General features: G+C 37.3%; 2 protein-coding genes across 2 annotated transcripts; both read right to left on the bottom strand.

Moving 5' to 3' along the window:
- Positions 1–11,351: 11,351 nt before the first annotated feature.
- Positions 11,352–16,199, bottom strand: LOC111569549 (C-type lectin domain family 6 member A-like). The gene is made up of 6 exons (XM_023271728.3): positions 14,264–16,199; positions 13,419–13,511; positions 12,773–12,991; positions 12,422–12,573; positions 12,164–12,261; positions 11,352–11,701 (listed from the first exon to the last, which is right to left on the bottom strand). The coding sequence occupies exons 1-6, from the start codon at positions 14,346–14,348 to the stop codon at positions 11,566–11,568; spliced, it is 783 nt and encodes a 260-aa protein (XP_023127496.2). The 5' UTR covers positions 14,349–16,199; the 3' UTR covers positions 11,352–11,565.
- Positions 16,200–17,097: 898 nt separating this feature from the next.
- Positions 17,098–24,670, bottom strand: LOC111569544 (E3 ubiquitin/ISG15 ligase TRIM25-like). Its single transcript, XM_055013713.1, has one exon. It carries the CDS (start codon positions 20,458–20,460, stop codon positions 18,802–18,804), a length of 1,659 nt encoding a protein of 552 aa, XP_054869688.1. The 5' UTR covers positions 20,461–24,670; the 3' UTR covers positions 17,098–18,801.
- Between the last annotated feature and the right edge of the window lie 999 nt (positions 24,671–25,669).

Raw genomic sequence — 25,669 nt, 5'->3', positions numbered from 1 at the left:
CACTAAAGCCTTTGAATAACCCCAACACACTAAACTACTTGTGATATATGGTGAGGCATCATGAAAGGAATAAAAGTGTGCTTGTTTGTTTCTTTGTGTGTGCAGTTTTATTCCATATCCAATACAATTTTGTGTTGTATCTTTGTTTTAACTACATTTCCAGGATGTTGTGCTATATCTTCAGATGTAATGCTATCTTACTGGAAAATGACACACACCATGTAAGAAGATTATACCCATATCACCTCCCTGGATACAACCTGCCCTTTGGACTGAATGTAAGGTCAGGTTGTCCTGTGTATATGTGACTTGTTCTGTGACACACATCTCTACATTAGTTCCAGAAACACTTACTGTTCTGGGAAATTCTTTCTCTTTTTTTTCCCCACTTAAAGATAACTAATTTTATGGTGCCAGTGACAAAACCATATCTCTTCCTAGAAACACTGACTGAAAAAAATGCAGCATTTAAAGGACATTTTATTTAGTTAGAGACAAAACTGAGAAACAACATTTAACGTAATTATAGATGAGGATTAAATTAAAGGTTTTAAATGTGGGTTGGAGATAAAGCAAGAGTTCTGCAGTTCTGTGAAGAAAAAACAAAGACTTTTATGTAATGTCATGTCTGATGTGCTACTGTTAGATAACATTAGTTAATTTCAGTCCGAATTAGATAAATTTGTTTAACTCTTTTCTTACAATGTCTTACAATATATTTTTTTCTTATTTGCTTGTAAACCTAACCTTATGTCTGAGTATGAAACTGTAACTTTGATTGTTCTTAACATTTTTTTTGTCACAAAATATCAGTGATTTCAGAACTAAGTCACATCATTGTGAGACACTTCTTCCAAAGATAACTACTCAATGAAGAGGTCTGAATGTAACTTCAAAGGCAAAAGCAACTGAAACCAGCAGCATGAACACAATGAACAGATACCACACTTTCAGCATTGACAGAAATCCATTAACTCTGAGTACACTGCATTTGCATGCTGCACTGTGCTTGTAAACCTTTGAGAACACGTCAATATAAACTTCAAACTGCACACAGTGAAGTGAAGGAGAGCCTGAAATGGAACACAAAACATTCATATCACTTAAACTGCATCAGATATAAGGACACATGGGGTTTCTACAGAGGCAGGCTTTCTTTTGACCCCTTACATCTTACATCTTTTGTTTTCATTCCTTCTGCTCACCAGAGGAGTAAGTACCGAGGGAGCAGAGATTGAAAAGACAGAAGCCTCAGGTGGCATTACAGAGGTTGCATAACCAGCACTATGCTCCTGCTGACCTCAAGGGCGGAGGCTGATGGAGCAGCTCAGATGCAAACCATTTAGAAGCTTAAGCACTAAGGAAGGAGACAATCAGTGGAGCAAAAAAACAAACAAAAGAAAAAACCTAAAATGACTTTCCCAGGAGCCTCGTCGTCGGAATTTTCAACTTCTTTCCTTACAAAGCACAAAACAATGGGGGCGCTTTTTTGAACGAGAGCAAAATAATAAATGTATTTTTTATCAAGGCTTTTTTTTGGCTGGAAAGTTAAGATACAATTTTTATCTTTTGCATGTCACTCATAATAGACAGCATGTACTCAAGATACTGAAAGGCAGTTTAGATAAATACTTCTTCCCTTGTATGTCAGAGTCATTCTGAGGAACTTCAAAGTAAATGTTAAATTCAGTATGGTAATAAAGTGGATGTCTGTAGTATTTTTAGACTCAGAACATTTATGTCTGCAACGCTTTTATTATTTATATCTTTAGATCATAACATTTACAGAAAGTATATCACATAGTTGAAAAATCAAATCCTGACTACAACTTTGAGTAAAATTTTAAAAAGAAACAACAGTCCGCTTTGACAGGAACATTTGTAACATATGAAACTATGGTATGGTTGATTTGACAGTAGAAAAATAAGATTTTGACAACAGAAAAAACTGATTTGAATACATTGTTCCTACTATTGCAAAATATTTCATTCTGGGTTTTAGAAACACATCTTGTACAGATTCTAATCTGCTATTTTAGCATTGCATGCTGGGAATTGTGCTATGTATTTTAATAGACACGAGAGCTGAACCTGAAATACTGAATAAAGCATAACCCCACTGAACAAAAATATTTCCAGTACAACCCTATTTCTTGACTTCATCCTCATTGCTTCTTGATTAACTGTAGCAATATTTAAACTGTGTCCCTTTCAAACACTAAAAAATGATAAATTATTATCTTTATTATCTTACTTTCAACCTGATTTCTACATACAGTATACTGCAGACATACAGCCAGTCATTAACACTGGCTGCTGTTCACTGACTCTCAGTATAGCTGCCAAAGAGTGGATTAGATCCTCTAAAGTGCTTCTTCAGTAACACTGAAGGTGAAAGTGTGATCGCTGACACATATCTGTATGCAGACCTACTTTCCCTTCTCCCTGCAGGGCTGCAGTGCAACATGCATGGAGTAAGGGTTCACATTGTCCTACGGAGCCTGAAGGACATCCAGAGTCATATCAGCATGTTCTGTGTTTCCTTGGGCTGCTGGTGATTTGTTTGAATAACAGGATATGTCAAACCCTTTTAAAGAGGAAGAAACTGAGTGCAGTGTCCTCGCGCTGCTCTTACACCTCAGTCACAGCCCTGGCTTACTGACCTCTGTGTGAATGGACCTGTCTGTGGTGATTTGTCTACTGTCATCGTGATGAATGCTACTTCCAGACAGGAAAATTTGTCTTCAGAAAGTAAAATGGCATTGAAATAGAGAATATATATATTGGGGAACACCGTTGACAACCTTATTAAACTTTCATTTTTTATCATGGAAATATGGATAAAAAAAAGAGTATATAACATCTGACATGACAAAGCAGCTATTCAGGAGGGATTCAGAGTGATCCACCATGGCAAGACAGAAAAAAACCTTCAATGACAGAAAATCAAAAACTAAAAGAAGACATAGTCCTGCTCACATGACATACCTAACGTCTAAATTACTTGCCCTGTGAGAATTGCCTAGCGTTTCTCAATGTGGTAAAAGCTCAGTCTCTTCCACTCATAGCAGATAAAACCTAAAGCTTAGAGCTGTATCGTCAGATCAACACATTGCTTAAGACAGACATCTTGATGGAACCACAGCTGGATATGTTCTACACAAAGACATAAATATGGCTTTGGTGTTGTGACTTTCCATAGCTTATTTGAGCACTTATAAGATTTGTAGCCACTAGTGGGCAGACAATCTCTAAAACAAATTGATAACATGAAACTATAAACTCATCTAATGTCACTAATTTCAGCCTCCTGATCTCCTGTCTTCTTTCCTCTTGTCTGTGACCTGGAAATCAATGTTGGTGCATCTTGAGGATTGAGAAGGCTTGCAAAGACACACAAATGGATCCTCCATGAAGTCTTTTCCACTAAATCAGAATATTTTTCACTCTATATAATTTTAGTAAAATACTTCATCACATGTATGTGGCAAGCAAAAGAATAACAGAGTGTGACATCTGCCCATTCTTGTCACATTATGTCATATTGTGATTGGAATAAGTAAATACATACTGTAAGTTGTCAGCACTGTTCTGTTCATCTGACAGAGATCATAAAATACACGGGTAGATTATGACAATGGATGCCGCTGTCCCACACAACAATCATGTGTTATTATACAACAGATTTTACTGCTAAAAAATTGGGAGGATGATAGAAATGACAAAAAAAATGTTGGTGGATATCACAGAAAAGTTATAATGCATGCAATATTTTTCACAAAAAATGCAATTTTAACTCCTGAAAAATATCTTTTTCTATTCCAGCTAGATTTTCCACTAGCTTGTCAGCAACTTTTGTCTGTCTGCTACTTCGTGCTGGGTAATGTAATTCTGGCAGCAAATGTATCATGAACGCAAAAGAACTGGCTAAAAAAGCTTCACAGTAGTGTAATTCTATGTGTGACCCTTCGCACTACACTCATTTGAGTTATCTGACTACATCATAACGTACATGACAAAAATGATATGTCTTTAAGTATCAATTTGTCATTCTTTGGTATCTCATGTCCATTAAACTTTTCATAACAGGAAAGCAAGCAATAAAAGCTAGTATTAGGGAGTCCAAGAACAATGTGAAAATGAAAGCAATATACAATTTGACATTTATATCCTAGAATAAGATCTTTCTAACCACGTTTCTGTTATGGAAATTTCCAAATATTTGAAATATTCCAGCCCTCATGTGGTCCTGCTAGGACAAGACGTTGTCAGCGGATTCCTGATATCCAGTGAAAACATGCAGGTTTTGTCTTGATAAAGGACCCATAAGATCAAGTCTTGGCAAATGCTGCCTGTTGGGTTCATTACTATCCGTCTTCTGTCTGCCCTCTTGATTTGCCTCCACACACTGAAGTTTGCTTTGTAGTGTTGCTGACTTAAGAAATGAAACTTTCTGCTGCTCTTGCCCTCACTGTGAGTAACTCTGGTTGAGAGTGTCAGTTATATGGGTAAACTGTGAATGCAATTCGCTATGGACAGCCAACAATAAACAGTGGCTGCATTCACGGCAGAAAAGAAGCAGATTGTATGTGTTTAACTTTATTTAGGCTTACTCTCCTGAGCTACACGTTTTAGAGGCTCTAATAAGACTGTCAGCTAAATGCCTAGAGAGTTGAGAGGGAAAGGGGCTATGTGGCATTGTACAGAAAGCTGACTTCATTTGTTAATAAAAATGCCTTCCTCCCAGTATTTCACAGTTATGTTAGACAGTCAATAATTCTCTCAAGTTCTTGGGATTAATGTTTTGTTAGTCACTGTAATGTGACAAATTGAGTTATGGATGGAATCTGAAATCTACGTCTCAAACAGTGGTTCCTAGAGCAACATTTCTTAGAAACAACTAATCAGATTGCCATGATGTTAGCTGTAGATAGTCATGGTCCCCAGAGGATGATTCCTAATGACACTATTGACTCTTTTTGTACCAGGGTGAGGTAAAAATTTCTATTTGTGGAAAAGAACTGCTAAAATGTCATGAACAGATTGCTATGGAAAATATTTATTAGTCATGCTCCTCTGAAGTTAAAAACTTCTCTGTTTTGAACACTTTTTTCTCCTAATGCCACCAAAAAGTAAAAATGTCAATTTCTGCAACAAAGTATTAAAATTTTCAATAAGTCCTTGTAGATGAATGACAGAGGTTATTCATTAATGCCCTTTAAATTCATGCCTTTGTTTGTTCTGTTGCCTGGGCAGAACAACATACCCAACAAACTGTCATAACTACAGGGAACATAGGTGGTTATTTAGTGGATTTCATATGATGGAAAGAAAATGGCAGTTTTCTGTTTTACTTCTATGATTAAGGTTTGGTTAAATGCGACCCTTTACACTGTGGAAGCTACAACGCTACACTGTATGTGCTTTTAAAATGCAACCTTCCTCCACTGTCAGAGCGTAACACAATCAGCCTAGTTTCTATGGGTGCAGCTTCACTTGTATTGCATCAAATTTGATAGTTGCAATCTACAGTTTTTTGAACAGGCTCAATGACATCACTGTCACTGGTTTATTGTATATGCATATTATCAATTTGCTAATTTGGCAAAAATGTGATATTTTTCTAGAGTTCAAATCTAACTCTAGCTTTTTGAAGGGAGATCAGGTCACATTCTCTGTTTTAAAAACCTCCAAAATGTCTCTAATCCACAGATGACTTGGTTGGTGTCACAGTTATGTTATGTTACTGGCTGCATTTAGGTGTAATTTCTGTGGAAGTTTCAAAAAATAACCTGCTGTGTGATGTGTTCCTTGACACCCAGTAGGTGACAAGTAGGTGGCCTGTTCCTTGTGTGAGTTCATGTTACCAATGACTCACACATTCATGTATTATAGTTTGACTCCCACATACACCAAACAAATCTCCATTACAGCATCAAATATAGAGTAATCCAGCACAGATATTAACAAAGCTGACTTTTTCCTTGTGTCTGTGCAACATTTTTCTGTGGCTATTCAGAGATTGTTGAGCTGTAAAGAAACTATATGTTTGGAATCCATTTTAAAGAATTACGTCTTCAGTGGGAAACGATTTGAAGACACAAAATCTTGAGACTGATTAACACGTGGGTAGATCTGGTGTGTTCATATGAATGGCTAACAACAATAAGAATACAGAGTAACTCCAGCCTCACCCTGTAAGGGAAGGGAAAGATTGTGGATGTTTGCTAGAGGAGAAGACGTGTGCTGCGGTGTGTACCATATAATGAGGGCGTGTGCTGCTCAGGATGTTGCATAACAGTGTGGAGGCAGAAAAACATGGATGCTGTGTACTGTATGAGGGGGACCTTGATGCGAGGCTGGGTACCTGACCTACTCTGTCTCTTCCCGTCTGCTTCCTGACGACAGGATGAGGAACTGGGACGTGCTGTTCTTTTCAGGGACAGCTCACGAATAGCCCATCAGGATGCAACAGCGCCCAGTAGATGTGCATTGTACAGTTTAGTCGTTTAGCTTCAGGGGCAACAAAGTCCAACCTTTTCTTCCTATATGAGCACAAGTAAAAGCAGAATAGAGGTGTATTCATCCAGTTTTACACGTTAAGTTCAATTAACTACTGCATTTAATTGTGACACTATTTTTAAGAAAGCTGGGTTACAACCTGGAAGCACCGAATTTGAAAAAACAGGTGTGTTTACCAGTGAGCAATAGATGCTCTACTGAAAGTTCGATCTTGGAACTTGGCATAAAGGAATCGTCACAGTATCTCTATGTCTGTTCAATCCTGCCTACTTGGTTTCTGTAATCTGTCTCTCACAAGTCACCAAACTCGATGGACGTAGATATTAAATCAGTGAAGTATTAAAATTCCTATTGCCTTGGAATCATTAAGTGTGACGGAAGGCAGATACTCAAAAGAAACTGGATTCTGGGGCGTTTTTAAATAATTATTTTTTGAGATATTCTCTTTCTGGCTCTGAAACCACAGTATTCAAAATAAAGGAACAGAAGGAATTTCATTTGTGGTGTTCATGGCATAAATGTCTGCTTGAATCTCCAATGTCTGTTTCAATAAAAATGAATTTCTATGTAAGTCAAATAACGAACAGTTTACTATGACTACGTTTCAATTTAACAATCATAATTGCTAGTAAATGGTTCATTCATATCACTTGTCCTCAGATGAGTAGTCTTGATGATGTAAAATGTTAAAAAAAAAATGATATAAAGACATTTTCAGGCCAAAGATTGGAAAACCTTTTATTACCTTTGTGAAGCTACGTGATAACCACATTCAAGCCCAAATTATTCCTACTCAAGCCAATGTTTATAGAGTTATAGTGAATTTTGATTTGGCCAATAGGTTTCTTGTGGTTGGAAATGGCACAAGCATATGATAAAAGATGGAAAAACAATGTGATACAGATGTTAATGATCAATTTGAACCATTTTTATATTTTATTTTTAATAAAAACGCTATGTCCAAAATAATTTATTGTTATTCATGCTTAATAATCAGTGGCAAAGCCATTTGACACGACAGTAATTATATGGTTCTTATTGTTGCTAACATGCATTTTGCATTTGGATTTTGGACCACTCCTCTTAGACGACAACCTCGAAGGTCTCTGAGGTTGGAAAGGTTCTGATGTCTCACCATCTTTACAATTTATTTGAATGATTTTGAGGAATAAACCTATTTGGACAACAAAAAAACAAAAAACATTTTATTACCATGAAAAATATACAGGGACAAAACAGGGGCTTGTTGCAGCTCTGTTTAGAGCCTACATATATGAAAATAAAACAACATCCTCTAGTGGTCATCAGTAGTTAATACAATTCATTATTTGCACAAAGTCTTTTATTATGTTAACATTTGAAATTGTACCATTTGTATTATAGAGAAAATATTAAATTGTGGTTAAACATAAGAAGGTTTGACACTTATTGAAGTTTAAAACACTCCTAAAGCTACTTAACAGATCAGTGGCATGATTTAGTTTTTGTTTTGTTTTTTTAAACTCAACTGGTCTCCATCCCTTGCTCTATCGTTTGTCTTTTGTAACATTAATTTCATAATAGCAAATTGAGCATTATTATAGAAATGAAACACACAGAATAGACTTTGAGAGAAAAAAAAACTCCTTACATTTATACATTGCATGTCATAGAAATTCTATTCTTTTCTTAATTTGCTCGTACAACAGATTTGCGAGAAATTTAAGTCTTCAGCAGTTAATTTGCATTTACAATTTGCTTTTGGAATACCAGGAGCAGTCATTGATGACTTAAGAATAGCAGTTTCAGAATTCAAGTCATAATGACATGCTGAATCATGCCTTGCAGCAGCTACTCTGCTGGAAAAACAAAACTAAAGACTTTTGTGCTACTAACACCTTCAACCAGTTATTACCATTTGCTAAGCAAATTCTTGATCGTCGGTTGGGTTGGTAAGTGTTCTATATTCAGATGTTCATCCATCCATTTGCATACCTGCTCACCCTGGGCACTTTCAATCTACTGATATCCCTGTAAAAGTCAAACCAGAATCACTTATTTGGTAAATTTGCAGGTCAAAATGTGTCAGGATGAAATCTGGGGAGAATTTGGTTGAAAATGTTAAATTTTAAGGTATGTCCTTGACCATACACTAGTGTCAGTGTGCTGTAAGTGTGTATTGCTGTTCATTTCAGGATCAAAACTTACCTGAAATGCAGTGGGTTTCCATCCACCTAGGCAAAAATGTCTTTCTGATCACTCATGCCGATTCACAAATTCACAACACGAAATGCTTGAAGTGCTTCATCCATTTTGTTCTGAAGTCAGTCATAAAAAAATCAAATGGAAGGTCATGGTTATGTTCAGACAAATCTTTACCATGCAGGACCAGGTTGGTCAGAGATGAGATCATATGATATTTAATCTTGTCGTGAGATTAGAACAAATAGCAGCATTACTAAACTTTGCTTGGAAATTGTCCTGAAATTGATTAAGCTGATGGGATCAGCCCCCAAGAGAAGACTTAACTTTAATAGTGGAAACTTACTTACAGTGCGACCTTTTTATTTTCATTTTTGGCTCAAAATACTGGCAGGGAGCAAAGGAATCAGACAGCAGGTAGGTTTTATTCTTGCTCGCACGTTGTTAGATATTCTCTGATCATGGTGGAGTGATTGGTGTAATTTCAACGGTATTCTTAATAAAAATAGTTACATTATTTTTATTTTGTTCCTAAATGTTGGATCAAATTCCTGTCTGATTCTCAGTACCGCAACTGTATTTTGTGTTTAAGTGTAGCTTCAGCAGTACATCTCGGCTTTGGATTCTATTAATTTTGTTTGAGAAATGTGAAAAAATACACACACATTTTTTTCTCTGTTAATTTACCAGTAACCATTTGTTAATCCAAACAAATTGTTCCTAAAGGAGGACTATTTATTAATTTGCACACATTATTATTTTCCTAATGACAGACAAAACACTTTCATAACTAATTTCCACATGTATGGAAGCTTTGTTATTCACCATTCTCTAATATCGGTATTGTCGTTCTCATGGACCTGTCTTATAGCTAAGTGAAAAATACATTTTGCAGATTGCAGACTCCCCACAAAGAGGAGCTGTTCGCATTTTTCTTTACTGAAGACTTTGCTACAAAACAGCAGCACGAAGTGTTTGCTGTCACTCACTGCATGTGGCCACATCTGATGTGTTGTGTTGGTGGAAAGAGAGTGGTACAGAAACACACTAACTTTCTACACCACACTGTCAGGCTATTTTACATATAAATGTGTATGTATATATATATACACATTTTTTGTTGATTCTATTTTTTATTCCATTCTTATTATCTTATTTGTTCTACACACACACACACACACACACACACACACACACACACACACACACACACACACACACACACACACACACACACACACACACACACACACACACACACACACACACACACACACACACATATATATGCATATACACATACATACATGTGGACAAAATTGTTGGTAACCCTCAGTTAATCAAAGAAAAATCCACAATGGCCACAGAAATAATGACAAAAGCAATAATAAATAAAAATTCTATGAAAATATCCAATGAAAATCAGACATTGCTTTTGAACCGTGGTTCAACAGAAATATTTTAAAAAATAAATTCATGAAACAGGCCTGGACTAAAATGATGGTACCCTTAATTTAATATTTTGTTGCACAACCTTTTGAGGCAATCACTGCAATCAAACCATTTCTGTAACTGTCAATGAGACTTCTGCACCTCTCAGCAGGTATTCTGGTTCACTCCTCATGAGCAGACTGCTCCAGTTGTCTTAGGTTTGAAGGGTTCCTTCTCCAGTTTCAGGTCCTTCCACAGATGTTTAATAGGATTTAGATCAGGGCTCATAGAAGGCCACTTCAGAACAGTCCAATCCATTCTTGGGTGTTTTTAGCTGTGTGTTTTGGGTCATTATCCTGTTGCAAGACCATTGTTGTTAGGGTCCCTGCCTGGCCCCCCTTTCTGTCTGTTGTTCTCTCTTCATCTCTTGCAACACTGCACTTGCACATCTCACAGACTGCACATTCTCTGTGTGAATGCACATCCTCACTTTTGCACATCTGCTACCTCTTGCACTGTGTACATACCATAAATATGTCCATATTTCCTGTTTGTATTTCTTGTATATTAGAATTTCACCTACTTGTATTGTTTTTGTATTATTTATAGTTTTCTTTTGTATTTTAGATTTTGACCTATTTTAACGTTTTGTTATTTATAAAGCCTGGTGGACAGTCACTGCATTTCACTGCCATACTTTATGTATATGTGACGAATAAAAAATCTAAAGAAAACAATCTAATCTCTCTCTCCCTCCTTCTCTCCCCCTCGGCTCCATCTCTGTCTCTCTGATCCGTCTCTCTTCTGCTCTGTCTCTCTTATCCTCCTCTTCTCCCTCACTTGTCTCCTGCTCTAATTCCAACCTGTCAGTCATTCGCTCTCTACCTCGGTTCCTCCCCCCGTTAATAAAGATCTTGGTTAAAGCTGCTTCTGCCTGCCTGTTGACTGTCTGCACTTGACCTGAGCTGTGACATATGCACTATGCTTTAATGTTCAGTAATGATGCTCTCTCTGTCTCTCAACCTTTACATAGGCAAGTTTTACTATGCAGGTTATTCTTTACAAAGATTCAAATAAATTAGAAACATGTCATGCTCTGAAAAGTGTTTTTTTGTTTGTATTGTTTTGTTTTAAAGATGGTTAAAAACTCAAATGTATTGGTGGTAACTAATTTGAGTTCCAGCTCAGTGTCACAGAGATTTTCTGAATGAAACGGCCACAATCCAACATGTTTTATTTTCTGTTTAATATACAGTAATAAAAAAGAACCTATTAGATTGTATCCAACAAAAGAAAAGTTTGAATAAAGTACATGTTAAAAACAGCAATGAATTAAATTTTATGTACATACACAATAGTTTCACATATTTGATGTGTAACTTAATGATAAATCATTTCTGAGAGATATTGAAGTTGATTGATGCTGGTGTATCAATTCTGCTCCTTCTCACACACCCAGTAATGTGGTTCTCTGCATCCAGCACTGGACAAGTCAACATAGTTGCTTTGATACAGGACAGTAATGACACAGTTTCTCCTTTCATTACCTGGCGGATAAATCCTCTGCCTACAAAACAAAATACAAACATCTTATCAATATCATCTTCTCCATTTGTTATTCACAGCAAATTTTAACCTTAAATTCAGTGATTTGAGTTCCTGTGAATTTGCGTCTTCTAACTGCAATGTATTGCCAACGATGAGTGGTCCAGGACCTGTCAACTTTAGTTTGCAGTTATAAGTACTGTAGCTGCAGGGTTTAACTTTCTGGATTGTCAAAGTACAGCAAAGTGTGATGTTTATTAAATAATAGCACATTATTGACCTGTGAATCTGGTTGAATGAGGGTAAAGTGAATTAAAAGTATCTCCAATCACTTTCCCTGCATTTGTTCTGGCCACTTTGACAAACAAGTCATTTTCTTGAGCTGATGCATATTTTAAATTGCACACATATGTTTTGCTATATCATGATCATCATGTCTTTGGACAATACATCGTTTGATTACACAATTAAAAATAATTCTTACGGATTATCAAGCAAGCTTTTGTCCACCCATGTCCAAACGTTTTGTTGACGTCTCAAACCGATCCACACATTCACAACTCCAAAATAATGAAGGATATCCTAATGGAGGAAATTTGGTATGAATTAATATAAAGTGATATTTCAGTTCATTAGATAATTTCAGAAAAGACAACTAGTATATCCATTCTGCCAGGGAAGCAATGCAATGTAGAAACATCCTGGAAAAATACTGTAGTCTGGATGCCTGCAGCTAAGTTACCTTTTCCATTTCATCATTTATAATCAGCAGATGAGCTCCTTTTGAAATGCAGTTATCATTGGCGTTATTCCAGTTCTTTTTTTCAGTGGAAAGCTGGTAACAGCTGGACATGTATGCCGTCCATCCACGGTCACATACTGGGCATCTCTGTTCTGCTCATAAACAGCACAGGACAGTTTAGAACAACAGAGGACAAAACAGAAAGAAGGCAAAACAATGCAGAGGAGAAGCTAAAGGAGGACGGGAAATGATAAATGTACACATTTTTTGCACTTTAAAGTAAGAATCTGGCAAAGAAAGCTGAATAAAATTTTGAACTACATAAGATTTAGAGGGGAAAAAAAGCTTTACCCAATTTCAAAAGCCTCTCCATCAGCCTTGAGTTTTCATTTCGAAGCTGCTGAAGCTGGACATTTAACATCTCATTAACGCTGATCAGGTCAGGGTTTCTGGCAACTGAGATGTTGTTTACCAGTCGGTCATTCTCCAGAGGCAGGGTGCTGATGTCAGCCGATGAGATCAGGGTGACATTGCTAGAGAAAATGTCATCGGAATTGTTGCTTAACGCAGCTAGGAAGGAAAAAAAACAGAGATGTTCCTCTTTTCAGGTCAGAACTTTACACAACTATTATTTAGAAGTCAGGAAAAACAGCCATTCTTGATTTTCCTTTGTATTCGTATCAATAGGAGGCTGCTGTTTTGAAACATTTTGAAAGATGTCACAGGCAGGTTTCACAAAACTTCTGTAGAAAAAAGGAGGTCAAAAGGCTGATCTACTGTCACTGATGACAAATATTTTACAGCTAGCTAGCATACATATTCATTCATTCATTTAAGTTAAATATGGAACACAATGAGGTGTAAAGGCATCATTTACAAAGTAGCGGAGAAATATTTCCAGTAAGCTTGTCCAATGGGTTCATAAATTCTGGAATTTTACTCAGTCGGTGTACTTTTATTTTGCTGTGTGATGTTGAATGTGGGGGTTGGTACTTACTGGTTTCCAGGCGAAGAGCAACATTGAGAGCTGATTGTATGATGCACAGCAGGCCGAAGCTGACTCCAACCAACTTGTAGACTTTTGACCTTCCTGCTGGCCACACACACACATCAACAACAGTGATTATTACCAAATATAGGTACCATCAGTTAAATGGAGAAGCTGTGACCAAATTGTGACACATCTGATAAACATCGGAACAGGCACAATGATGACTTTAAAAAAAAGGTGACTAAAGGACTCTACATTGCATGACACTTCTTAAGAAGATTCAAAGATAGGTTAGATGTGCTCCTCCTTAATAGCATTATATCTTAAAAAATACATTAAAAAAAACTGACAGCACAATAGCTTTCCTTTAGGTGTATTCACATGTGAAGAACAGTTCACTAAACATTATACACAGTGATTTTGCGGTAGCTTAAAGTCAGTCTATGTAAACACAGTTGCCAGTTTATTGGGTACAGTCACCTAAAACTAATGCAATCTAATGCAGCAATCTTCAAATAAATCCCACTTTGATGAAGATTTGATGTTAACAGGTGAGAAATAGTCATTTTAGGGGTTGTTGTTTGTGGTGCGGTTAAATTGTATTGCATTTTAAAGAAAAGTGCTTCAATTATTTTGTATTTATATCAGTTAAATAACAGAAACACCTCTCTCCGAAACTTCTACAAACTTGTCAGATACTTTAACACCTCACAACATTCTAAACTTCACTGACGAAATACCACAGACTGGTGTATTAGACTGAATGTTCACTTTAGGCAAACCTTTTAAACTGGCAAGTGAGAGCATATAGAGAATATACATGTAAAAGCTCAAAAAAACAATGTTCTGACCTGTTTCTGATTGGGTGTTTTCTCTCCCCTCTGAAGGATTTCTCCCGGAATCAGCAGATACATTGACATATTGCTCTGTTTCCATTCTTCTCACTGCAGCTCTGTTAAACTAACTAGAAGAGATGGCACTGCGTTGTCCAACAAAATGTACAAAATGACCTGTACTGTACTACCCATCAGCTGCCTTTATCATGTGGGTGTGTGCATATGAACACATCACTGACTGGTCTCTATGGCTACCAATTTCACAATGACAGTTGTGTCACCAAACCACAGATAAAAATACAATTAAATAAAAATTGGAATTATTTTATATCAGAATTATCAATTCTGATAAAAAATTAAAAGGTACAGTCAATAAAACAAAGAAAACAGAAACAAGAGTTTTTAGAGGACATTAACATAACAATGAGCACAGTCGCCTTTCTGCTGCAGTAAACACTTGACTGCCAGTCTGTAATAAACATTCAGTGTTGAGTAACTCTCTCATGAGAAAAACAGTGCTCCTTTAGGTGGCTTTCAACTTCAATTTTATTTAAATAGCATCAATTTCAAATCAGATTCTCTCAAGACACTTTACAGAACCCATATGAATGAACCCTAAGGCAGCAGTGGCAAGAAAAAGCTCCCTTTAAACAGGAAGAAACCTTGAGCAGAACCCAGCTCATATCACTCATATGTAGAGAGGGACAGAAGAAGTAGCTAAATATACTATATATATCGCTGGTAGTAAGATGTAAACAGTGTGTAGATGAGCATATCAAGTATAGTGAGGGTGATGCAGAGTAGATTGGTGGAAATGTATTTTCAGCTGCAGGAACTCGGGGCAGGCATGAGGTGGTGGTGCACATTTACATAAAGTGACCTGTAATTGTCCCTTTTACTGTGACATCAAATCTAAGTGCATCAAAACAATGACATATAGGAGTTACCGGATGTAACTTTGTAAGGTCTGTACCTTACAACGCTAAGCACTGTGAGATGACATATGTTATGAATCTGCGCTATCTAAATAAAACTGAATTGAATAGAATTAACATTGAAAATAGAATAATGTAGGGTTTGCTATGTCATACCAATCCGGTGAAGTTTACATTTGTGATGGCGACTTTAGAGAAGAAATGACTGGAGAAAAAAAAGTAATTTAACCAATCAGCATTGCCCTCTCTAAGTTTTACCAATCAGTGACGTCCTCCCCATCCCCTGAAAAAGGTTGTTCCTCCAAAGTGGCCTGTTAATGAAATTACTTTCACTCAGGATTTTCCTTCATAACACCAAAATGTCTGCTAGGATAAGGGTCTGTTATTTAGAGTTAGAGATTCCTCCCTTTAAAGGGCTACTGCTGGTTCCAGAAACAACTGGCAAGGGAAAGAAACCATCTAGATATTTTTGTCAGGACTTGGCGAATGTTGTTTTTTAAAGGGACTACTCACTTCACTGAAGACCCTCCCTTCCTGACTTATCTTGCATTCTACCCATTTAGCAGAAAGGTGTGACTTGTGGCTTTGCTGTTCCTTTGCAGTTCACAAGAACACTGCTATACTTATTCAGCCATTTATTAAAACCAGCCAAGTCAATCAGGACAAGTCTGTGAATATTGGACATTAGAGGGCAGAAATGTAATTCTCAGGCCGATTTATAGCATCTGAAAACAAAGATTTTATTTATTTATTTTTTTTGCTGGGTTAGTGTTGTGTATTTATTAAATTTGTTCTGATGTCCAGTTATGTGTGTAAGAAAATGAACTAATGCAACTTTACTGCATGAAGGTCTGAGCATTTTTGCTTTAAGTGAGAGATTCAACATGTCAGGCTTCATCTACATATTTCTGGCTATGGTATCTTTAATCTTCTAACTTTTGTTAAAGTGTGGCATCATCATAGTCACAGCTATGTCCTCTTAACCTGACATATTTTATCTAGAAAGGAAGCGATGAATTAAATTGGAACATTGGTACTACAAAAAAAAAAAAAAAAGCCATTCTGAATGTGACAGTTTAACTCCGTATAAAACGGTGTATTTTTTTTTCATTTTTTAAAAATCTAAATAGCAACCACAGAGATACAGTAAATGTAGTAAAAAGTGTTTAAATCGCAACAAAAAATTATCAATTAAACATAAAGCTGCATTCAAGGCAACTTAAAAGTGTTTCTATGCTATGAATATGTTATACTTGTTGATGCAGCCCAAAACAACGGTAGCAGTTCAGATCTTTAGGCAGTTTGTGGTGGCCAGAGGGACACGACTGTGTAACCCAGCAGAGCTGCATATCCTCCACCCACACATTCAGCAGACACACTCACACAGCGTACACAGCGCTGTGCATACATGTGAGCAAACTTGAAATGTGTAGCTCAGTCCTCATTTGTTTAGTTGTGCGGTGGTCCTCGTGTTCATCTTAAGTGTCTCCTCACGGTGCTACAGAATGCCTCGTCTTACTGGAGCTACAGCGCTGCTGATGATGACTTTGTTTCTAATATCTGCTCAGGACATATGTGAGTAAACAATTTCTGATATGTGAGCTTCTGCGCACTTTATTTTGTTAATACAAGATAATCTCATTTTTTCTGAAAAAAGACAGTTTCTTATTAGAAAATATACAAATGATATCTCAGTCATAATTACACAATATACTTGCTAAGTATACTTTAAATGGGTTTGTTGTTGAAGAGAAATCAGAGTCTGAGTTAGACATAAAGTGGTGGAAAAAAGTTTTCTCACAACCCATACATTTATGAACTAATGCATGAAGAATCACTCTTAGCTAACTGTTCAAGTGCAGTTTCTTTTAGTACAATCACAGCCATAATACTAAACAAATCGGAAAAAAGCCATTGAAAACTTAAAATGATTATTATTATTATTATTATTATCAGTTTATTTAAAAAGGGATCATGTACAATATTAAACATAAATGTTTCCATTTGATGTATTGCACCAGAGTTAGCTTTAAGCTAATTTCCATCTGCAAGTCCCTTGGCAGGTCACAATAAAAACATCAAAACATTAAAATGTTACAAAAAAGTACATGACACAGTGAAACAAAACATTATACATACACACACTCCTAAAAGCACACATGTACACACAGTCACACACAAATACCAATTAAAAAGACATTAATGGTTGCAGTTCTGAGTGTTCTTAAGCAAGTTTTTCAGTTTGCTTTTAAAACTACTGATAGAAGTACAGTTCTTAATGTCGTCAGGCAGGGTGTTCCACTGAGTTGTAGCTTTTACAGAAAAAGCTGACTGTCCAAAGGAGGCACGTCGAAAAGGTATTGAACAGTCAGTGGTGGAAGATATTCTCGTGGATTTCATAGATTGTGCCGAGCGATACTGAACGAACTGGCGCAGCGGAGGAGGGGCCAAACCATTTAAAATTTTAAAAACAAGACACATATTTGAATATAATTTAAAACTTTCAAAGCTCAGAAGATGATGCTTATCTAAAATCCTGCAATGGTGGTATTGCATTTATTTTTTGTCCAGGATTTTCAGTCTGTTTGTAAAGAGGCTCCAGCGGTTTGATGACTGTCTGCCCAGCTTGTCCCCAACATGTGATACAATACGACATGTGGGACAGGATCATAGCGTGCATGAAGGTCTTTGCAGCATCCACAGACAGACAGCCTCTAATGTGCCAAAAGTTTATCAGATTATACTTTATACTTTTTACAAGGTTTTTGATGTGTGACTTAAAATTGAAATTTGAATCCAGCATTACGCCAAGATATTTAAACTCACTCACAAATTGATTGGTTCCATTAAAAAATAACTTTTGAGTATAGGGTCATTTTGGTAGAATTTAGTTTTGTTAGTTTTTCTTGTAAACAATAAACAAAAAAATCATTTGTATTTGTTTGTGTCTGTCTAAAGCAGCCACACCTTTTGAAAAACAAAAAAGATTTTTCCACAAATATTTTATAATAATATTTGAGATTATGTCAAATCTTAAGGGTGTCCGAAAACTTTTTTCTACCACTGTATTTATAAAAATCCTTACTAACTTATTTGATAGTGTGACTTTGCTGCATTATATTTCTGCTGTGCACAGTTCCTGCCAAATACTGTAAAATGAAAGAGGTCTTTGAGTTCAGGACATTTTTACAAACCCCATGAAACATTTTTTGACAAAGGCCGCAGTTTACCAGCATATTATTTCACTATTTCCATCAAAATGTTGACATACATACATTTACAGTTACCTATTATATTTTAAATGGATTTAAGAAGCGACAGAAATCAAAATGAGCATGAAACAGAAGAACACCGTAAAAGGCAACAATCAGATGTCACTGACTTCTGGTGAAAATCATCTTGACAATAAAAAGTGACACAAGCTTCCTGTTAGTACAGAAAAAAAAGAAAAAGTTGCCATAACTTAAAGTGCATCAACAGTCTTAAAGGAGGAAGAAGTCCAGCCCTTGTTGTTAAGCTGACAGGTGACTCTAAAGTTCATAGCAAAGAATGCAGTGCAGAAGAAAGACCTCCTTTAAAATCAGAATCTGACCCATTTACCCTTTTAATAGGTGTCGTCTACTTGAGCTCACATAACTCAGCAGAGTCTCCAGCCCAGTAAATCAAGATTCCAGCATACAGTGGCTGAGTAAAAGTGGTGTGGACTTTGTGAAGGAGAGTCATGGTGTCAGAGATGCTGTAGAAAGACAGAGTTCCTGCCTTGTGATCCAAGAACACTCCTATCTTGGAGGATTGAGGGCCTGAGAGTACAGTTCTCATATTATTATGTCTGAAATAATAACTCAGGTCGAAACATCCTAATGCCCAAGATTTGTCGTTGTTTCCAAATCCGCTTTCGTTCCCTGTTCTGCTTATATCGTGGTACGTGACGGCTACTGAAACTCCCCCACTGCTTCTCTGCACCTCCCAGTAACAACGTCCAGTCAGACTCTGTCTACTGAGGACCTGAAGCCAGTCAGTGAATCTGTCTGGGTGGCTGGAGTACAACTGCTTTTCTCTCATCACTGTTGCTTTCCTGTTTCCCACAGACAGTGAGAGTTGTGCGTTTACAGTGTTGGGATCCAGTGTGATTTGACGAGAATATTGTAAGAATTCCTCTCTAGTTTCAGGTTCGGGATGTGGCAGTAAAACATCGACCTCGATCACTTTTTGTGAGATTTTTAGCCAGTCCTCATTGAGGATGTCCTGTAGCCGATCTCGAGTCTCTGACAGAGTCACTGTCACATCATCGAAGTATGTCAAAGGTTGGATATTTAAGAATAGTGAGTCTGTAGATTCACTTAGATGTGACAGTACAAGGTATTTATGGACAAACTGGATGTGGTCGTCAGTGTGTGAGAGTTGCTCCAGTTCAGCGTCCTTCACCTGCAGCTCAGTTATCTCCTGCTCCAGCTTCTCCTTGAGCTTTCTGACCCGACTAATTTCAGCTTTCTGTTTGGATCTAATCTGCTCCTTCAAAGCAGAGCTTCTTTTCTCAATGAAACAGATTAACTCAGCGAGGACCTTTTCACTGTCCTTCACTGCCTTATCAGCAGAGTGACTGATAGTCTCCATCTCCTGCCGAAGCACCTTCACATCTTTCTCTTTTTGTTGGATTCTCATCTGGATTTTCTCCCGACTCACCCTGAGTTCCATCTGTTTCTTGTTTCTCTCTGCTGAAGTTGAGACTAAGTCGTGGTCTTTGTGTGCATCCATGGAGCACAAAATGCAGATGGTCTGCTGATCACTGCGACAGAAAATCTTCATCACCTCGTCATGAATGGAGCAAAATTTCTCCTGCAGATTTTCCAAGGGTTCAACCAGCTTGTGCTTTTCAAATGCTGCGGATTTGTAGTGAGGCTGTAGGTGGAGCTCACAGTAGGAAACCTGACACACCAGACAGGACTTGAGGGCTTTCAGCTTGCTTCCAGTGCAAAAATCACATCCCACATCTCCAAGTTTGGAACAGCAGTGATCAGCTGGAGCAGCTTCAAGACTTCCTTCCTTCAGCGCTTCCACAAAATCAGCAAACATGGCGCTTTTCACCAGGACAGGCCTTGGTGCGAAGGTCTGTTTGCAGTGAGGGCAGCTGTAGATTTCATCTTGACCCTCCTTGTCCCAGCGGCTTTTGATACAGCTCACGCAGTAGCTGTGCCCACAGGGAATAGTCACTGGATCCTTCGGTAGATCCAGACAGATAGAACAGCAGAGTCTCTCCTTGTACAGCTGCAGCGCCATTGCACTTCACTTCAAGACAACAATAATAAAACTCCCGAAGAAGGAAAAGGGAGTGGTAACAGGTTTGATTACATGCCAGTAAGAGGAGTGGTTATCAAACACGTGTTCTGTGCTAAGCCCTTGTTTACTCAGTGGAGTCCAAATTGTGTGGGAAGTTAACAGAAACCAGATTCCAGTTGGAAAACACTGTACAGATAAATTTCAATTGACAAATAAGGCTCTCCAATGGAGTGCAGCAGAAACAGTTCCATTGTCAGAAATTATGTATCTTAGACGATTTTCAGTTTTCATTTTACAGCTAATGTGTGTGGAATCAAGGAAAACAGAAGAATTATTACAATTTGTCTGATAACAACGGATTTGACATTTTGCTTAATAATTTAATCTGCTATTATGTCTATACTCAATAAGCCTTAGTTTTCTATGTGGGGTAGAGACAGACTGCAACCTAACACTGACAAGACTTTTTGGCCCTGGAATAGAAAAAAAAAATCTAGCACAAATTTCCCAAGAAAGCCACCACTTGTAATTTTTACTCTTTGGTTTTTGTGCATATTAAGCAGTCTGGCTATAAAAGTTAATTAGTAACCTCTAGTTTTGCCAGCAGATGGGTTTTGTTACCTTTGGACATGCTGGTGTTCAATGCTTGTAGTTTTTCTAACTAAGTGCTGACTGTAGATGTGCATTTACCAGCAGATATGACATTGGTATCGATCTTCTCATTTAAATCTTGGAAAGAAACTGATTATGTGTACTTTCCAAAATGTCTTGAAGCCATTAATAAAGAAATGACTAAAGCAAGGCACGAACTGCCTAATAACTATTATTTTCTCTCTTTTCTTCATGTTTTCTTAAACTTCTAGTTGCCGTAGATGTTCTTTACCCACAGAAGACCTTCACTCCTCAAAGGGGCTCCTCAGTCCAATTATCTTGTGAGGCATATTATGACTACGAGAAGTGTGGTCTGCTGCATGTTGTGTGGCATAACACATCACCACAGTACAGTAAAAAAAGTACTGAGCTGACTGACCCCAGGAAGTACTTCACTGCAGTGAACGAGACGGTGGATGAAGGCAACATAAGACACAGGCAGGTAGTGACAGAGATTCTCAATCTGAGGCCAGAAGACGACGGTCGATATCAGTGCATGGCTAAATGTGACAATGGAGAAGAAGCGATGGGACATTTCATCACGATCAGAGTCAGAGGAGGTACTGTCATGATCAGTCTTTAAAATTGTCATTATTGTAACCGAGTAGATTTTCTTTGGTCTTCTTTGAACTGTAAAAAGACACATGCAGGTAATTTTACATAGTAGATGCGCTCTGATGCCCTTTTTTCTGTTCTGTTTTCTATATTCTCTTGCAGGTAGACATTTTGACTGAGCTGGCTCTACTCACACAGGATGAAAGAAGTTGGGCGCACCAGTCTATATGTTCCAAATTTTTTTAAGACAAACCTCATCTTTGCTCTGTATTAAGTGAATTGAGAAACGAAGATTATGTTACGATTTTATGGTCTTTGGATGTTTCATCATGTGGTGTAACTGCTTTAGTGGCACAGCAAATTAAAAGTTTACAATATGACACCGTGTCCATGCTGTTAGCCTCTGTGTTAGCCAAGACAGCTTGTATAAGTCCAAGCAGTATGTTCAATTATGCTCTCTGCTAATGATGCAGACACAAACATACAGCACATCTGTGCTAAAAAGGAAGAATGTGGTAGAGAAATTATATTATGTTGATGAATACTATATTTCAGAGAGCAGCCACTTTTGTCATTTTTATTCGGGATATTTTTTGGGTTGCATTTGATTGTTTTGCATGATGAATATAATCTAATATGTTGCTTAGCCAGGTATCTAATTCACTGAATTAGCCAGAAACAGACACTCGTGTGCCTAGATAGCTAATTAACAACTTTTCAATTGATTAAAAAAAATTATTTAAGAAAATTAACTACACAATGCATCCAGGATTTAATACATATTGCCTGATCTTAATTGAAGTCAGGAAGTTAACAGAATTCCCTAATTCAGTTTTGTGGTCAAAGTCAAAATAATAGCATGCAATTTGGAAATTGCACTGAAATGCAAAGACTGATTTTGGAAACTAAGTGCACATCTTTCTAAAGTGAAAAAAGAACAATAAAAACACGCCAATCTGTCAGTGTGAAGACAACTTGTGCGACAAAGAACAGCCGAAACCCTTGAGTACGTGCTCGTTTGCCTCAGTTGGTCCTGATCAAATGCATAGAATGTGTCAACGTGTGAAAAACCACACTAACAGCTAAAATTAGCAATGAGGCTGCAGCGCTCTGAGCACTCTGCCCTCAGGCAATTTCATTTTCACTCCAACCAGAAAGCACAAAGCCACATCTGCTAAAGTATCAAAAAATTAACCTCACTGATAAAATATGAAGCCACAGCATGTTTAAATCACATTCGACAATGCTGATGATCCGTACCAGGTATAGTACAAATAAATACCTTATTAGACACTTGCTGTGTCAACTCTGGCTTTCATTCAGCACACATGCATTGATTTCCATTACAGTAAAACCACAATGGCAAAGATTGTACTTGTACTGCTGTAACATCTACCAAGAATAAACTTTCAGATTCCACTTCAACATACTCACCCGTTTGTTTTTCCATCCAGTGGACGGCTGCACAAGCCAAACCACAGAACAGGAAACTGCATCAATTACAGTGTATTGTTCTGAAATCATATCTAACGTAACACAGCAGTCAGATTAAAGAGTAAGAGCAGAGCTAAAGTATTCCATTGGCATTGCTGGGGATTCTCAAATGGTGGTAATACGCAACTAGCATAGTTCACTTTATTTGGTAATTACAGTTTCTTAGTTAGGATGAAGGTATCAGTGGAGAACACAAAAACAGCGATTACAAAAGTGGTCTTCAGAGAATTCATTCTAATGACATTGACAGTTCCCTGATTTTTCCTCTAGGGTCATCTTAAGGTCATTCTTTAAAAAATTATTCATTTGTTTATCGTTCCTACATAATATACCATACTTACTATTGTGATTGTCTGGCTTTTCCTCTGCAACAACTCTATGAGCTTGATTTTTACATTTTTATTTATTTTTTTATTCATGTATTTCAACAATTATTAAAATGCTATCTGTGGAATTTGGCAGAGAAAGTCACCATCCCTAGAACATTAATTGTAATACTTTCTTTAGTGGTCTTTTACAACACAAATAGAAAGTAATGTGAACTTCACTCATGTCCTGTAGGAGGAAACCAGAGGGTGAAACAGTTGCTGAACAGGAAGCCACATTTAGAGCATGCTGCAAGATACCCGACACTAAACTATAATGATGCACCACGGTGGTTTGGTTTATTGGTAGTGTGCATGTTGGACAGTAAAATATATACTGTGCTGTACGGTTTATTCGATAACGATGTAGTTCGAACAAAGCTCAATGGAAAATACGTATAAGCAGTACACTCAGACATAAAGTAGATCATAGCATTTAGTGTAAAAGTACAGTGGAGATGAACGTGCATATTGAGATACAAATCACATTTTTAAAACCAAGTAAATCAATTCTGCAATGTAATACAGATAAGAGACGAAATGTGTAATTTAAGAAGCGAAATCAAAGCTTAAGAAACTATGTTCTGCACACTTAAAACACAAAGAAAATACTGTTTTGTGTGTGTTTCAGGGCTCTGCTGTGAGTCTCTCGATTTTTCAAAGGATTGTGCAGGAAGTTTATTAACCATTATGAGTTATAGATAGTGACAGAATAATAACAGGCCATTAGGATCTTAAAGCAGATGATACTTTGCATTGTCTCATGTGCACCTTGAAACCGGTGACAGCTACTGCTGAATCACTACAAGGTTGTCTTTTTAGTTTCTCTTCACTGTAACGTCACACCAGCGCACTCCTCTGGATGACTTGTGTAGTGTCAGTAAATTGTTTCACTGTCATCTATGCTGAATACTTGGGGCCTAATGCAGCCAATGACACTATTAAGCTGTTTTCTTTTAGTCTGCTGATTCGGTTCTCTACCTTTTACTCTTTTATTTTGAATAAAAACAAGAAAAACAGGTAGCCTCATATGACCATTTTTTTTGGTTGCTGATTGCATAGTTGATGAAAAGCTCAAAAATGTACACCTCATCATGAACAAGTGGCATACAAAACAAATCATTTACAACAAATGTTTGCAGTTAAAAAAAATGTTACAACCAACTTAAAATGGTCATATGAGCAAACCTCCAAAAAGTCAAGATAGAATATAGAAAGATAAGAATACAGAAATACATCCAATACGATACATGATGCAAACTGACTCTAAAGGGAAGGCATAAAGATTTCTTTGGCATGCTGTGACAGTTAACAACACCAAGAATGTACAGCCTCCCAAGTTCTCTGTGAGGTCTTCTCATTCACATGTGGTGCTCTAGCTAAATGCCAACGTAACTGCTATGCTCAAACTGGCCCCATAGTAGAAATGTAACTAAAGTCAGCACTCAAATCTTTCAGTTTTTTCAATACTTTGTGTCCACCTTTATTTGTGCTGACAGACTAAATTCTCCTGAGCACACAGGATACCAGTGATTACATTCACTAATTCTGTGTTTCCCCTGAGGTCCTGTGCTTGTTCTCTCTCCAGACATCTCTGATCTAGAGTTGCTGGTCTCACCTCCTGCTATCTCCACCCCCCTCATCCCCACTCTCACCCAACTGGTCGAGGCAGATGGTCACCTTCCCTAAGCCTGGTTCTGTCTGACTTTCTCCCCTTTCTATTCTAGTTATTTTTTCGTTAATTTCCCACTGTCGATCATAGTTAATTCAAAGACAAATGTGGATTGCTGGATTTTGGTGACAAAATAAAAGCCCGCAACATTAAAAATACGTCTTCAAAATAAAAGCATGGAAGGAACGCTTATTTTAACAATAGCAAAACAAAGGCTTGGCAAAAGTGAACTGATCAACAGACTTTTATAAGAGTAATTTACACGCAATTTGGGATTCATACATAACATGCACATGCATAACACATGCTTGTGCTCAGCGCAAGGTCATTTTTTATTAAAGATTTCCTCCATCGGAAATGATACGTCAACTGAACAGCCTTGGCGGAGTACGGCGCTCTCTGAGTGCTTCTCTAGTTATGCTAAGCGTTGTGAGGGGACATGCTGTGAATCTGTGCTATATAAATAAAATTG

This window comes from Amphiprion ocellaris, chromosome 9 (genome assembly GCF_022539595.1).
Source record: "Amphiprion ocellaris isolate individual 3 ecotype Okinawa chromosome 9, ASM2253959v1, whole genome shotgun sequence".
In the NCBI taxonomy this organism is placed as follows: Eukaryota; Metazoa; Chordata; class Actinopteri; family Pomacentridae; genus Amphiprion; species Amphiprion ocellaris.
Note: the sequence above shows the minus strand (reverse complement) of the source record. Positions and strands in the feature narration are given on the sequence as shown.

Excerpts from the sequence above, each read along its gene's own strand:
- LOC111569549 (XM_023271728.3), bottom strand. The coding sequence starts at position 14,348 with ATGGAAACAGAGCAATATGTCAATGTATCTGCTGATTCCGGGAGAAAT. Across the intron at positions 13,512-14,263 it reads AAACACCCAATCAGAAACAG|GAAGGTCAAAAGTCTACAAG; the intron begins GTCAGAACATTG and ends TGTGGCCAGCAG. Across the intron at positions 12,992-13,418 it reads TGCTCTTCGCCTGGAAACCA|CTGCGTTAAGCAACAATTCC; the intron begins GTAAGTACCAAC and ends TTTCCTTCCTAG.
- LOC111569544 (XM_055013713.1), bottom strand. The coding sequence starts at position 20,460 with ATGGCGCTGCAGCTGTACAAGGAGAGACTCTGCTGTTCTATCTGTCTG.